This window comes from Lepidochelys olivacea (assembly GCF_965140295.1).
Source record: "Lepidochelys olivacea isolate rLepOli2 genome assembly, chromosome: 15".
In the NCBI taxonomy this organism is placed as follows: domain Eukaryota; kingdom Metazoa; phylum Chordata; order Testudines; family Cheloniidae; genus Lepidochelys; species Lepidochelys olivacea.
Window position 1 is genome coordinate 31,108,423 of NC_140425.1, and position 16,475 is coordinate 31,124,897.

General features: G+C 48.4%; 1 protein-coding gene across 1 annotated transcript in view; it reads right to left on the minus strand.

Moving 5' to 3' along the window:
- The window catches only part of SSH1 (slingshot protein phosphatase 1), a 61,081-nt gene extending 45,028 nt beyond the window's left edge, over nucleotides 1-16,053 (minus strand). The window contains exons 1-2 of the mRNA XM_084648905.1: nucleotides 15,899-16,053; nucleotides 10,221-10,261 (exon numbers count right to left, since the gene is read on the minus strand). Coding sequence (XP_084505031.1) covers nucleotides 10,221-10,261; nucleotides 15,899-15,964 — 107 coding nt within the window. The 5' untranslated portion in view covers nucleotides 15,965-16,053. The remainder of the gene's footprint in view (nucleotides 1-10,220; nucleotides 10,262-15,898) is intronic.
- Nucleotides 16,054-16,475: the final 422 nt, after the last annotated feature.

The window sequence follows — 16,475 nt, forward strand, 5'->3', positions numbered from 1 at the left end:
GAGGTGGGTGGAAATCTTGGGGCCACCCCCCAACCACCTATCTTTTAAGACCAGAGCAAGGGCCGCCAACTTGAAAGAACCAAGAGAGCATTGTTACAAAGTTGTGGTGGGCTGGAAGCGGGAAATGCCCACACACCAGGTATGCTCTGAGCAGCCCCAAAGGAAGTGGGCAATGCTTGGATGCTTGCTTTGGAAGTGGCCACTTGGACTGGGGAGAGGCAAACACACACGCTGGCAGCGTTCCAGGAATGATCTGGCTAGAACATCATGGCAAATTGGCTGCGTTTTTGGAGATGCTGAGACCCTGCAGCCGTCTGCCCATTGGCGAGAGCGGGGCTATTTTCTGTCACTCACACAGACCCCTAATCCCATAGCAGGTGCCTTTGCTAGTGATCTTTACAATGTGGATTTCTACAGGAAAAAAGCAAAGAGGAGCTGCTGTGATTGTAGCAGTTCTGTCAACGTAGGATGGACAGTAAACAGCAACCGTAACAGGGTGTTCTTCTTCCGACTGAATGTGGCTGCTCATAACCCTCCAAACCAACGCAGCTGGAGCTTCTCAAGCTGCCCACCAGCTCCCGTAAAGGGGTACAACCAGGCTTACGGTATCACCTACTCAAAAGGAAAGTTCTTTCCTACCACCACCACCTGAGTTCTGCACTATCTACCATTAAGCCAGTCTAGCTTTATCCATCCCCACTCTAATTTAATTCACCACTCAGTCGCTCCCTGTGTACCACAGAGCTGGTCAGCACACTCGCTTTGACTGTTGCCCCTGACCGTGGCCTCAATCCTACAAGGGGCTCGAGCACTCCACACCCCACTGAACAATACATACAGCATCTTCAAGATCAAGCCCTAAAAGAGAGAATCAGCTACAGGAAGGGCATTGTCTACGAGGTCTCTCTGCCTCTGGAACCAGCCAGCCAATATGAACTGCCAGAATCTGTTCACCCCCTGGTCTTGCTGCAAACACTATTTGCTAAAAGAAAAGGAGTACTTGTGGCACCTTAGAGACTAACCAATTTATTTGAGCATGAGCTTTCGTGAGCTACAGCTCACTTCATCGGATGCATACCGTGGAAACTCTGAAACCTGTCACTATTTGCTAAGACTCTGGGGGAAGACACAGGGTTTGAGTGTGAGGGGTCAGGGCGTACTTTCTGCTCCAAATTATAGGTCGTTTGCACTGATGTACTTGTGTTGAATGGGAGCACAGTAATGGATGTCTGTGTGGATTTGATTCCAATGACCTGGGGGGAGGGGGTGCGAGAGCAGCAGGGAGGTGCCTTTTTTGTATTTACGTGGGTTAAATAATGGCTGCAGTTTGCTTCCTTTTAGCATTTCATTCGCACTAGCATGGTGCTGTTGCTTTGCCGCTTCAGAGGCAGCAGAGGGATTTTTAAATCTTGTCTAAAGAAAAAAACAACCACAAAGCCCTTTCCATTGAAATGAAACAAAATCCATGAAGACGCCCTGCCTGTATTAGGTTTTTTACAACTGGTTTTTAGAACAATATTTGTTAGAGAAACATGCCGACCAAGCCTAGAAAAAGAAAAACCTTTTTTAAAAAATGGTGACCGTATTTTTTGTTGCAGGGACGGCCTTCGTGAAAGAAGTGAGCTTGTAGGAGGAGTCTGAAGCCACCCATCACCTTCCCTGCACACGCCACACCTGATGTCTGAATAGCAGGTCTCTGGACTGGCAATGGAGTGGCCGCCTGGAGCCTCCTGCTGAGACTCTGCCCACGTCTGTATAACCACACAGTGTTGCTCAGCTGCGAGCAGGCGACCGATGGAGACGCCACCTTCCCAGCCGTTGTTTAAGCCGGGGCTTTTTCCTACTCCACTTTTTTCAAATGTTCCTGCACCAGACAGCGCGGAATGTGAAACCCTAATTATAACTTTGCCATTTTCCAAGGCCACACCCACAGGGCAGACGGTTACAAATGGTCAGGGGCCTGAGAACTCATTTCCCCATTGTACAGTGCACGCTAAGGCAGGCTGCAGCAGCCTTGTCAGGATATGATTCAGCATCCTGTTTTGAACATTTAATACACTCTTCAACTTCTGCCTCTGGATCTCCCACCGACTCACTTTAAGGCAACAAATAGTGGAGCGAAGTAGCTAGACAAGTACACAGTGAGGCTACTGTCTTACCAAATAAATGCTCAAGATAGCCACTCTGACTTCCCCAAGCCCCAACATCCTCCCCAGCCCAAAGGCTCAGAGTCAGTCTGGTCTGTTGTTAAAATACAACTAGTCTATTCTTCCCTCACTGCATGTACACAATTCCTTATACACTTAAAGGGACGTTTGTCAGGCAGTTTGGACAAAACAATTACATTAAAAAAGGTGTGTGAGTGTGTGTGTGTGCGGGGATTATAAAAATATTTAAAGATACATGTGTATTCACTAAAGTATATAAACATCCCTGTGCTGCGCTGGGATCGTAAACACAGCACAAGACTAGCAGGGGAAAACAACAAGCTGAAACGAAGCAGTCTTTTTTCACAACCAGAGCTAAGTGAAGTGCAAAAAGTAAACAAGTAGCAGAATGGAGAACAGTAAATTGGATTTTTAAAGTTCTTTGAGTTTCAATTACTTAAGGTACTATTGGTATCACGGGGAAGAATTTTTTAAATATGATTTTAGTTTAATCACCTCCCTGTTTATACACAAGCATGAGAATATGCTTGGAAGGAACTTGCTTGCAGCAAGTTTTTCTGCTGTCGATTACAGAGCAGTTTGGTGACTTCTCTAAATCCAAAGATTCCATCAGACACACAAAGCCAAAGTACAGAAGGGTACAAATTCACCCTGGTGTAACTCCAATGCCTTCAATGGTTTCCAAACCACAATCAGAAAATAGGTTTCAGAGTAACAGCCGTGTTAGTCTGTATTTGCAAAAAGAAAAGGAGTACTTGTGGCACCTTAGAGACTAACCAATTTATCATCAGAAAATAACTTTCTTTTATTAAACAACAACAAAAGCGAGTGTTCGGCTAGTTATTAACCAGTATGGTCTCTTAAAGCAGAGCATGTTCATTTCTGACCAGGTAACCCACTGGAATAGTTGAGTACTCAGCCATGTAAATCATTGAAAGTCGAAGACAGGGGAAACAATGCTACTTCCTCATTACATTTTTAAAGCTAGATCAACTTATGGTAGCTTCAGAGGTGATAAAAAGTCCTATATATGAGACAGCTGAAAGGTATTGAATGAAAGCAATAATTCTTAACACATACACATCACTTTGCATCTCAGAGCGTTTTACAAAGATGACAAAGTATTATCTCCCATTTTACAGATGGGTAAAATGAGTCTCAGGATAGGTTAGGTGACTTGGCCAAGGTCACAGAGTGAGTCAGTAGCAGAGCAGGGATAGGGGAGGAAAGAACTCTTTCTAGTCCCTGTCCTGTTCTCTATCAACTGGATCACACTGCCAGCAATGTGTAGCATTTCACTGGTATAGATACTGTATTGCACACTCAACTGAAGTCATCCTGAACAGCACAAGGTCTACAGGAGTTCGTCAAAGCCTTCATGGGTAGATAAGGGCCCAATCCTGCAAACCTTTATTTACACATCAAACCCCATTTGCAGGATCTGCTCCTTAACTGTTATTTTAAAAAGCTCTAAGAACCCAGTCCTGCAGGCTCGGAAATGCAGGACTGGGCCATAATTGTTTCATATAATGTTCTTTTTCAAAATCAGCAGCATATTTCCTGGCCTGCCCTGCTCCCCGCTCCCAGAAGCACCAGTTTCTCAGTGTTTACAACTTCAGAGCTATCTTCCCCCAAAGGCACATTCTTCCAGTCAGAATCCTCTGCCATGCTGTGGACAAATTTAATTTGCATTGTTATTGCTTTAGCTTTCTAATCTTCTGCCTCTACCAAAGTAGAGCGGCTAGCCTCAGAGCTCCATCAGGCACACAGACAACAAAGAGAGCAGAGACCCATGCAGCTTTACCCCTTCTTCCAAGGATGCTCCATAAAAGCACCGCCTACAGTTTACTGTTTGGTAAAGAAGTGAGAGGTGCCCAGGTGTGCTCAGGATAACTGGAACGGGAGGCGGGCAGAGGATCCAGGCCCATTTACAGGTCTGTTTCACCGAGAGACTTGTCTTTGGTCTACCTTTACTTCCCAGGCCCAGTGCTGCCCCAACACAATTCCTGTATGTAGCCATCAGGCTCGGTGGAGACTCCAACAGCCGCATGGCTCTCAAAAGGAGTTGTGGGGCTGCAGAAGCATTGCGTAACCATTTCAGACATGGCTCCTACCCCTCAGTCTGTGAAGAAGCAAAGACACAATGCAGAGACTGCTATGAGACTAGACGCTGCAGGAACACGTGCACTTAGGCCTGGAAGGGACCTCCTGGGTCATCAAGTCCAGTCCCTACTACAGCAGGGACACAATGCCATTCAAAACCTTATCAAGCACCCTCTGAAAACAACTTAGGTTGTTTGCACCCAACTCCTCCTATTGGGAGGCTGGTCCAAAACCTCCCTCCTCTGAACTTTCTGCTCATTTCCAGCCTAAATTCATTCATGGCCAGTTTATACCCATTGGCTCCTGTATCACCACAGTCCTTCAGCTTAAATAGATCGTCTCCTTCCCTGGTGTTTACCACCTGATGTATTAATAGAGAGCAACAAGGTCCCTTCTCAGCCTTTGGTTTGCTGCACGCTTAGCATGGGGTGAGTTAAACTGTGGCAGTCTAACGCACATGCGCATGACCACGTTACTGTGCTAGTGGGTAGCGGGGTTTCCTTCTGGCTCCTCCAAGGCTGAGGTGCCCCACAATGACCCTAGCTCACTCAATGCAGAGTGGAGCTACCTCCTAGAGCTGTAGTTAATGTTGTCAAACAAAACCAATTCTTTCAAGAGAGACCTTCAGACCAGATCAGAGATCTGGATAGGTATCCCCCAGACAGACCTCAACGCATCATGGCTCTAACGTCATCCTCTGTGCAGGCAATCAGCGTCTGAAGGCACCCACACATTGTCTCTCTTCAACCACATTCAGAATGTGACTGAAAACCCTATAATTGTGAGCATTATGGAATGACTGGATAAACAAACTTACTGTATATTTGTAATTAAGACAGTGCTTATCTGGATGTATTGGCCGAGTGTATTTGAGCAATAGCCAATATTCAGAATGGGACTGGCTAGGTGGGAAACATTCTCCTTGACTTAGGACAAGACAACCTATTGTCATGGATGATAAAAGGGAACAGGCAAAGTGTAATTAGATGAATTATCTACATTACAGGATTCGCTTTATGACTCTCCAAGTGACAAACTCTCCCAGTTCTCACGTCACAACAGGGTAAATTCTGGTTTTGAAGTTAGATGAGTTGTACAAAGAAAAAACTACCCGTGTCCTCCAGAACAGCTTAACACAGATGGGTTCTTCCTGTGCAACACTCTTAACTTCACTGAGGGTGCCTCAGTGTAACGGAGAGGAATCGGGGTCTAAAGCCACCTGACTTTCAGAGATGCTGAGCACACATTACTTGGCCATTGAAGTCAACTGGCCTGGTCCTGGAAAATCTTATGCAAAAACTCTAAGCATCTCAGTAGTCCCATTAACTCAATGAAATCACTCGTGGTTAAAGGTGAGCACACAAGTTTTTTCAGGATCCTGTGGGTGTACAGCATCTCTGAAAAAAATCAAACCACAAATGCACTGTGACGAGGATAGATACAAGAAACAAGCATTCAGCAGCTATGGCAACCCTAAAGACAGAATTACACACAGCAATTTGAAACTTTACCAAAGTATCATAGGCAATGAATCAAATTCATATAAGGGCCAGCAATTTCCTCTGCCTGCAGTGGGGCTTGTCTTTACATATCTGGTGGCAAAAAATGGCTTACAGGAATACACCCAGGACAACGTGAGTATCCTAGCATATCTCCATTGCTACAATGATCAAACCCTCAACCCCGTACACCCTCCAAGATCCATGGGTCCTAGACATGCTTATTACAACATGTGGTGTACCTCATCCAGAGCACTAAATGCCCCAATAACAACTAAGTGGGTGAAACCAGACAATCACTGCACTCTAAAATGAACGCACGCAGGAAAATGATAAAAGACAAAAACAACCTATCCCCTGTGGGTGAACGAACACCTTTCACAAAGCGATCACTCTACAGCTGACCTCTCAGTCCTCATCCTCAAAGGAAACCTGCACAACACTTTCAAAAGACGAGCTGGGAACTTAAATTCATTACTCTGCTAGGCACTAAAAATCATGGACTGAACAGAGACACTGGATTTATGCTTTATTACAGCAATCTGTAACCCACTAACCTCCCCATTTTTTGTCCTATGGCTGCTGAGGTGTTAATGGGCCTCTCCACCGTGAATGATCCCTTACAATATGTGCTAACTATCTATGCTAAACAATCTGTTCCATCTTGTATTTAGCTGTGACAGAAGTTGGTTCAATAAAATATATTACCTCACCCACCTTGTCTCTCTAATATCCTGGGACCAAGACGGCTACAACAACACTGCATACATGGGGCTGTCTGTAATTCCAAAGAGGAGTTAAGAGGTGCGGCAGCTAGCCCTTTGTGACAGGGGCCGTGGGGGGAAGAAGAGAACCTTCAGCAATTATAGAAGGAACCTGATGGTATGAACACACTGAGCCAACTGTCCTATCACAAATGAAAATTCTGGGACTTTCTGCAGTGAATGAGAAATCTGTTCAGCAAGTTTATGAAAAAGCTGTAAATGTGTAATATCTGATAAATCCTGTATCAGGGAAATTCACCCAGCACTGGCAGACAGATGGACTTTATGTTCCAACCGCTCTTCCTTTTTCTGACTGCTAGGATCCTATGAGGTCTTTTAAGTCACGCACTGCCAAACCCTCTGCCCACCACACGTGACAGAGAACTGCTCTCATGTCAGTCTCTCTCGGTCTAGGATCTCAAAGTTAAGACAAAAATATCTCACTGCCACACCAATCAGGGCCTTCATTTCCTGCAGCAAACACAACCCCGGCTTTAGACTGCTTTTGCAGCAAAAGAACAATGAAGTTGAACAACTCTGCCACCCTATGGGCACAAGGTGGAGTCTCAGTAAGTCACTCTACAGAAAGCACCTTATGAAAGGGGAGACAAACTCCTTCTGTGCAGATGGTTACAATCCATTTTTAAATTTTATTTCATAGGCCATGGTGCCACATAAATTCCCATCAATCTTTTGCACAGCTTCCACTCATCACAGCAAGAGGGTTAGACAAAGATCAAGGGTAGCAACTAATTATTAGGCCTCAGTCCTGCAAATATACATACATTACGCTCTGAGTGGTCAGGGAATCAGACCTTAGTTCATAAAGTTACTGCTGTTCGCAGCATCGCTCAGTGAGTAAGATTACGCAAAACCCCTTTTAAGACTGGTATTAATCTCCCCTTTTGTTTATTTGGCCACTGGTGAGTCCAAATGCCTGACTTGTGCATATATATCCAGAGGCTGGGCATTCAAACTATGGGCGCAGCTGTTTGCCTATGTTAACTAGCCATAAAGCCTCCTCTCGTTAAGTTTCAGAGCTAACCTGAGTTTAATGAGACCGTGCACACTTCTCAGAGCTGCTTCAGGCTGCCTTAGGGTTTGGTTACACTGCAGCTGGAAGGTGTAAATTCCAACTCAAGGAGACATGCCCACACTAGCTCTAATCAAGCTAGCATAGTAAAAACAGAAGTGTAGCCATGGCAGTGCGAGCAGTGGGAGGAGCTAGCCGACCCCAGTACGATGCTGTCCAATACCCTAGGTACATACCCAGGACGGTTAGCCTCTCCTGCCACATGCCCACCACAGCTACATTTCTATTTTGGTGCAATTGCTCCATCGGAGCTAGCACAGGGGTGACTCCTGGAGCTGGAATTTACGCCTTCTAACTCTACCGATCCTAAGCCTGAAATGACTCTGAGAAGGATACGCCATCTCGTTCAGCTCAAAACCTAATGAAGAGGCTTTATGGCTATATTTTTAAGTTACGCAGGTGATCAGCTGAACACCTAATTTAAACCTTCCAGATCCAGCACAGACATACCCTGAGGCAGCATTACGTCAGGCTACATTCAGAGGGTTCTTTGTGACCATATTGGTTAGATACTTGATACTTTTCTGCAAATGAAATCCGGCATTCTACAGAATCGATATCTGTCATAACGACCAGATGATACACCAAGCAGGCTGAAACCCGCCGTTTGACACACCTTCCTTAGAACTCTGCTGCCTTGTGTCTACGTAGACCGGGGACTTATGGACCTACGATTGCACCATCACTTTGCCCCTTTATAAAGAACAACAACAATCTGCACTTCTGCAGCAGCTTTCAGCAAAGGAACATTTTATAGACACTAATTAGTTCTCATGACCCTCCTAATAGGTTACATATTATTATTTGTTTTACAAAAGGGTAAACAAAAGCACAGCAAGATTAAGGCATGGGCCCAGGGCCATGGTAAATCAATGACAATCTTTCCATTGACTTCAGGGGCGCTAAATGTGGCCCCAAGTCACATAGTGCAGGGGTTCTCAACCTTTTAATTTCTGAGCCCCCCCTCCCCCCAACATGCTATAAAAATTCCATGGCCCACCTGTGTCACAACAACTGGTGTTCTGCATATGCAGCAGATTAAAAGCCACGGCTGGCATTAGGGGGTAGCAAGCCGGGCAACTGCCCAGGGCCCCATGCCTCCGGGGGCCCCACGAAGCTAAGTTACTCAGGCTTTGGCTTTCTGCCCCGGGCGGCAGGCTTGGGTTTTGGCTTTCTGTTCTGGTCTTCAGTGAGTCTAATGCCAGCCCTGCTCTCTGGTTTATTTTGATGGACCCCCAGAAACCTGCCCATGGCCCCCTAAGGGGCCCCGGACCCCTGGTTGGGAACCACTGACATAGTGAATAAGTAGCAGAGCTGGGAGTAGAACCAGGAGTACTTAATTCTCCTTGAACTTCTAGACACCACTGCCACTACAGAATAAGGACTGAGAAATAAAAACTAAAACCTGTAATCAGAACTTACAAACCAGAGAGTCCTGCTGAGCAAAATCAAATGCACAGTGCCTCTGCTGTATAGTCAGGCTTGTCAGAGTGATTTGTAACTCAAGTCAGATCACTGCTGAGCCAAACAACAGAGGCTGTAATACAGCCGCTTGCAGCTTACCTCACCTGTTTACAGAGAAGACGACTCGGCTTTCTAACGTCAATTTATGCAGAATAAAAAGAGTCCATTCCTCAAAACCCCACCCACTGCCAAAATTAGAAAATTATACAGGTTCCAAATTAAAACAGGTTCTATCCCAGCCCCAAAACATATCTATGCATCTGCTGGAATCCGCTGGTGTATTAGGGTGTAAAGGGAATCAAACTTCCAGTAGTGTGTAACAGAGACACATCATGCAATATCCCATGAACTCAGTGTGCCTGAAGGTATAAAAAAAGCAATGACAAATGGCAAACAGAAAACAAAACCAATAAACTGCCTAAACGGACATTAAAACTGGGGAGTAGGACCTAGGAGAAGAGCAAATGGCAAGAACAAGCCTGTTGAGATACTGCAGAGTTTCTAAGCCTTACCTTTCAGACAGCTACGTTTGGAGATTGTGGGGCAACAATTGATTCTGCACATGAAAGCCCGCTCCCATCTCCTCTGGGTTACTTACCTCAGCCCTCTCCACACTTATTTCTTTTGTTCCTTTCCTTTTCCCCCTCCTCACTTCATAACAGCAACTTATTATTTCCAACATGAAATGAATTCAATCCTTGACCATTAAACGGTCAAAAGTGAACAGAGGATGGCTCTATTTCCACCATTTCTCCAGCCACCTCCAACTAGGGTATAGGCTCCCCGCCCCACAAAAGAAGCCCAAGCTATTAGAGACAAGACACATTAAGATAATTAATAAGCGTTGTGGATGAATTTTATAAACAATGTTCCACTTTTTTCCTGACAAGAAAATTAAACCTCATTTTAGTTTTTAAATGTTAAATTCCAAGATCAAAAATAAAATAACTGAATGAGAGAGGTCAGTGATCTGGCCTCAGCTCACTAGAGGTCCTGGGGTCTGCGCAGGAGCAAGAATCTGCCCGTCCAAAGCTCATTGTGGGATCAGGGCGTAGAAAATCACATGGCAGAAGTTCAACAGTGCTGGAAACAATGTTTAGAACAGCATGAATTAAACGGTTCTGCTCACCTCAGGTTTAATTTGCGATCTTCATCACTGCCAACCTCCAGCTAAGGAGGGAAAAGAGGGATAGAGAATGTGTTATGCACTGGCTGTTTCTACCTTATTGTCAAAAATTCCTCACACTTTTTAAAACAATGATTTTTTTTCAATGTCCACAGAAAAATAGTACTATACAGCCACATAAAATATCCCCTCCCACCATTTCCCCCGGTACAGGATGTCAAAGGGGCTCACAGAGAGTTTAAAACCATTAAACACCAATCCTGCAAGCTGGAGGGCAGATCAGCTGGCGGATGGAATGCCTAGACATCACAAGGGATGTGCACACAGCCCTCCCATTGAAATCAACAGGAGCTGAATAGAGCATCAGAATGTTAGCAAAGAGCGGGGCATAAAGAAATCCTTCAATGAATGGGGTAGTGTGTCAATATGATGGATGCAATCAAAACTGTCCAACTCGGTTTTATAAGCCGTATGCTGCTGATCTCTGGGAGGTGCCTATGCGTTTAGGCCAGGAAGATCTGAGCTCAATCCCCAGTTCAAAGCGTGTAGCCTACTGACAAATGTCATGTTCCTAAACGGCCATGGATTTGTTTTTCTGATTTTTTTGCAAGTACCTTAACCTACCAAGAGAAGGTAACCCAGCCATTACAAGCACGAGTAAAACCTAACACAGCTGGTGAGCCTCCACACAAATGCAGCTTTTACACAAATCAGCAGAAGTTAATTTGGCCTTTAAACTTAAAAAAGTGTAAGAGTCCTACTGGTTTTTATGAACAGTTCTACTGCAGTAGTGCAAAGGCCAGTTGGAGCCCCTTTCTGCTGTACAATGTACAAACAATGCTCTGAAATGTTTTTTGTGGACCTCAACTAAAAAAAAGAGGTTAACATAACATTTTCAAGGTTAGATGGGGTTTTTAATATTAAGACTTCAAAAGGTCAGAGTTAAATGATGTAAAGGAATTTGCTGCTCATAGCTAGTAGTTATGGTTCTTAATTTGTTATTGGACATTAAAATGATGACACACAAGTTCTATTACAGCTTTGCATAATCTGTATATTAGACGTATCTATTCAGTGGAAAGGAGATATTAAAAAGCAATGCAAGATTACTGTGACTGACAGAGCTTTGAAGAAAAATATATTTCCTCTATTTTTATAGTTTGTTTACTTTGTGCATTTACCACCACTTAGCGTACTATCAGTTGAGCCCTTATCCTGAGGTCAGACTCCTGCAGAAACCCCCCTGGGCCCATGTGGAGTCCCAGTGATTTCAAGTATCAGGGGGTAGCCCTGTTAGTCCGCATTCACAAAAACAGCAAGGAGCCTCGTGGCACCTTCAAGACTAACAGATTTATTTGGGCATAAGCTTTCGTGGGTAAACAACCACTTCTTCAGATGCACCTGAAGAAATGGTTTTTTACCCACGAAGCTTATGCCCAAATAAATCAGTGATTTCAAGAAATCCACTGAAATCATTGGACACAGGGTCCACCTGCCTGGATTCAGTTGCAGTGTTGGGGACCTAGTGAGCTCCCCCATTTGTCTGGGTCTGTTACACAGCAATGGGGGAACATACAAATATTTTTTTTTAATTGTGATTGTAAAAATATGTATGAAACCACAGATATCATCACGGAGCTTCAGAACTTGAAGCTACTTTACACTCATCTTTTCAAACTGACTAGATTTCAAGTTGACCTTTTTAAAAAATAAACAAAAATAGGCACAACAGGAAGAATTAAGGGCTCAATATTACAGAGGACAGAAACCTTCTTAACTAGCTTTAGTTCTTTGGGCAGAACATTTATCTGAACTGACAAGGCTGGCAACTTGACTGGGTATTTGCTGGGTTATATACAAATATAATTATCTTGTACTGGACCCATCACTGGCAGTGCCATTCAACCATCCACTCATCCCCCAGTTTGTCCCAGGCACTCTGAGTGATGTCAAGCCATGGCTCTTCAGGTGAGAGCATCCTGAAATCTGCATCGTGGAGGGATAGATCCATCTTTAGGCCCTGATTCTGCCCGTGACCTGCCCAAGCAGACAGCTGAGCCTGTACAGCTTGCAATGCTGGACTGGGGCTTTGCCTACAGCAGAAAAGATGCTGGAGATCTGATAGGGCAAGGGAGCTATTTGAATTTATAAAAAATTAGCGACTGTGCAAACTGGTTTTCTGCTCAGAAAAAAATTCATAAGGGTTTCTAGCATGCCATATTGACACTATCACAATTCCCCTGAAGACAACATTAGCATCCATTTTATAAATCCATACTGGTTTATGTGTTGTTAAGAAGCAGGCTGTAAGAGCTCTTTCATAGTAAGAACTTTTGGGTCAATAATTCCCTTTTTAAAAAGTCTCTAAATACATATTTGCTACAGACTCAGCCTGTAAATCCATCTTCACACAAGAAAGAGCGTAACAGATCAGGGAAAACACAGACACAGTTTGGCTAGAAATTCTTTGTTTTTTATTAACATTATACAAAAATCAATGTTTAAATTTCCAGGGGTGATTCATATATTCATGGACTTTTAGATCAGAAGGGACCATTAGGACGGAGAGTAGGGGGAGATATCCTACCTCAGCCTCTCTGGGTACCCCTTAAAGCATCTCTATTCCTGGCTCATAAAGGTGCTTCTGAAAAGGAATTGCCCTGCCTTTGGAGTACACTCTATTGCAGTGGGTCCCAAACTCATTCCACTGTTTGCACAGGGAAAGCCCCTGGCAGGCCGGGCCTGTTTGTTTACCTGCCACGTCCGCAGGTTCGGCCGATCGCGGCTCCCAGTGGCTGCGGTTCGCTGCTCCAGGCCAATGGGAGCTGCTGGAAGCGGTGCGGGCCAAGGGACGTACTGCCCGCTGCTTCCAGCAGCTCCCATTGGCCTGGAGCAGCGAACCGCGGCCACTGGGAGCCGCGATCGGCCAAACCTGTGGACGCGGCAGGTAAACAAACCGGCCCGGCCAACCAGGGGCTTTCCCTGCACAAGCGGCGGAACAAGTTTGGGAATCACTACTCTACTGCATCCACTGGCAGGCATGAGCCAGTACTGCATCCAATGGCAGGCATGAGCCAATCCTCATGGAAGGAGACCCCTATTTCCTTGGAAAAAAAAACCAACGGCTTTATACCCTTACAGAACATGATACTGAACAGACATAATGCAGAAACACTCCAAAGACAAGACAGACACACCAAAAGCTTGATTCATCTCTCATATACACTAGATTAAAACCCGTGTAACCCCACTGACTTCAGTGGGAATACTCCTGGTTTACAACTGTGTAAATGAGATGAGAATCAGGTCTCTCTCTTTCACGGGTTCACAGGACGATCAATGGTTTATGTTCAAAATTTAGGTTTTATACCTTTTTTTTAAACAAAGTAAAGATTTTAAAAACCCTTATGGAAACAGAAATATCTTCATGATTTCATAACATTTTCAGTGAAACAAGACGGGCAAGGTAATATCTTTTATTGGACCATCTTCCATTGGTGAGAGAAGTTTTTGAGCTTACACAGAGCTCTTCTTCTGGTCTTCTTCTTCTGACAGGAAGAAGACCACTGTGTAGCTTGAAAGGTCGTTTCTCTCACCAACAGAAGCTGGTCCGATGAAAGATGTTACCTCACCCACCTCGTCTCTCGAACATCCTAGGACCCACATGGCGACAACAACACTGCATTCCATATTTTTCAGTGAACACAGTTAGAAAATAAACCGTGTCTCTGTGGCTTGGTAAACTCAAACCCACAACCTGGAGCGAGGGCAGAGCCACTAGGGAATTAAAGGCTGAGTCCAAGGCCCACAGTTTGGAATGAACAAAGTAAACAAAGAGCATCCCTGAGCTGGGGACAGTCAATGAGATTTTTACCAGCCATTCCCCACCACCTCCCATACTCAGCTGAGATCATCAGTGGGAGAAGGTTAGTGACAGGGATTTGACAGGTGACAAATAGGACTGTTAACCTGATAGGAGAACGGACACAGGGGGAAGTATATGGGAGGGAGGCCCAGGCAAGTGGGATGCTGTGTAAAGGGAGGGCATGGGGGTGTAGGGAAGGACACAGGAGAGCGAGGAGTTAGGGTAGGGGAACACAGAGCCTGTCTTTGGGGTTTATAAGGCAGGGGAAGGACACAGGAGCGTATAGGGCAGGAGAAGAGGAACAGGGCAGAGGAGATAACAGAAGTGGGGGCCTATGGGGGTGGTAATAAGGCAGAGAAGTATACTAAGGTGTGGGGCCTGGTGCAGAGAGAGGAGGTATAGTGGAGTGAATAGGGCAGAGAGGGTATAGCAGGTGTGGGATGTATAGAGGCAAGGGACAGAATGGGGCAGAGTTGTACAGCAGGGGCATGGGCCAGAGGGATATAGCAGGGTATTGGCTCTGTAAAGGAAGGGCTATATAGCAAGATGTATGGGGCAGGGGGCTCAGTGGGGCTGTGCGGGACTGGGGGTATACCAGGCTGTTGTGAAGGCAGGGGGCATGGTGGGGGTATAGCAGGGTGTGGGGGGCAGACAGTATAGTGCTGGGTGGGGGTAAGGTGGGGATATAGCAGAGGGGGGACAAGGGACACAGTGGGGGGTGGGGTTGTATCAGGGGCAGGGGGCACAGTGGGGGTGAGGGAAGGGGCATAGTGGGGATATAGCAGGGAGTGGGGGGCAGGGGTTATGGTGGAGGTGGGGGTATAACGGGGGCAGGGGGGACAGAGAGATGATGAGGGCAGGGGGTACAGTGGAATGCGGGGATCATAGTGGGTGTATTGCAGAGGGTGGGGGGCAGGGAGTACAGTGGGGGGCAGGAATTATAGTGGGGTGTTGTGGGGGCAGGGGGCTCGGTGGAAATACAGTGGTGGGCAGGGGGTGGGGACACAGTGGGGGGCAGGGAGTATTTGCGGGGGGTGAGTGTATTGCGGAGAGTGGGGGGACAGCGGGCGTGGGGGGGACAGCAGGGTGTGGGGTCGGGGGCATGGTGGGGGGTACAGCGGGGGCGGGGGGCACGGTGGGGGGTGCAGCGGGGGTACGGGGGTACAGCGGGGGTTGGGGGTACGGGGGTACAGTGGGGGTTGGGGGCACGGTGGGGGGTGCAGCGGGGGTTGGGGCACGGTGGGGGGTGCAGCGGGCGCGGGGGGTACGGTGGGGGGTACAGCGGGGGCAGGGGGTACGGGGGTACAGCGGGGGGCACGGTGGGATACAGCGGGGGTTGGGGGTACGGTGGGGGGTACAGCGGGGGTTGGGGGTACGGGGGTGCAGCGGGGGCACGGTGGGGGGTACGGCGGGCGCGGGGGGCACGGTGGGGGGTGGGGGTACGGGGGTACAGCGGGGGGCACGGTGGGATACAGCGGGGGTTGGGGGTACGGTGGGGGGTACAGCGGGGGCAGGGAGCACGGTGGGGGGTGCAGCGGGCGCGGGGGGCACGGTGGGGGGTGCAGCGGGGGTTGGGGGTACGGGGGTACAGCGGGGGCACGGGGGGGTACGGCGGGCGCGGGGGGCACGGTGGGGGTTGGGGGTACAGCGGGGGGCACGGGGGGGGTACACCGGGGGGTACAGCGGGGGCGGGGGTCAGGACCGGTCCACCCCCCTTTGCCCGCAGCCCTCGGGGCGGCCCGGACCCCGGACCCCGCTCCCCGCCCGGGGCCTGGCGCGGCCTCCCCCTCGGCCCGGCCCGGCGCCCCCGGCTCACCTCGCTGGCGCTGGCCGAGGAGGCGGCGCTGGGGGTCGGCGAGCGCTGCAGGGTGACCAGGGCCATGGCTGGGGCGCGGGGCTGCCGGCTCCGGGCCGGGGCGGAGCGCGGGGCCCGGCTACAGCGACGGCGGCTCCCGGCCTCCGGCCGCCTCCATCCGCTGCTGCTGCGCAGCCTCCGGCCGGGGGGGGCGAGCGGGCTGCGGCGCCGGGAGAGGGCGGGGGGGGGGGCCGCGGGGGGGGGCAGGTAAGGGGCAGCAGGGGGGCTGGAAGTAGGGAGGGGCAGCACAGGGCTGGGGTGCAGGTAAGGGGCAGGGGGCAGGCTGGGGGTGGGGGGGGGCCGCAGGAGGGGAGGTGGGGGGCAGGCTGGGGGCAGGAAGGGGGCAGTAGGGGAGGTGGGGGCAGGCTGGGGGCGGGGGGGGACGCAGGAGGGCAGGGTGGGGGGCTGGACGTAGAAAGGGGCAGCACCGGGCTGGGGTGCAGGCAGGGGTGGGGGGCAGCGGGGGGCTGGGGTGCAGGCAGGGGTAGGGGGCAGCGGGGGGCTGGGGTGCAGGCTGAGGGCGGGAAGGGGGCAGCAG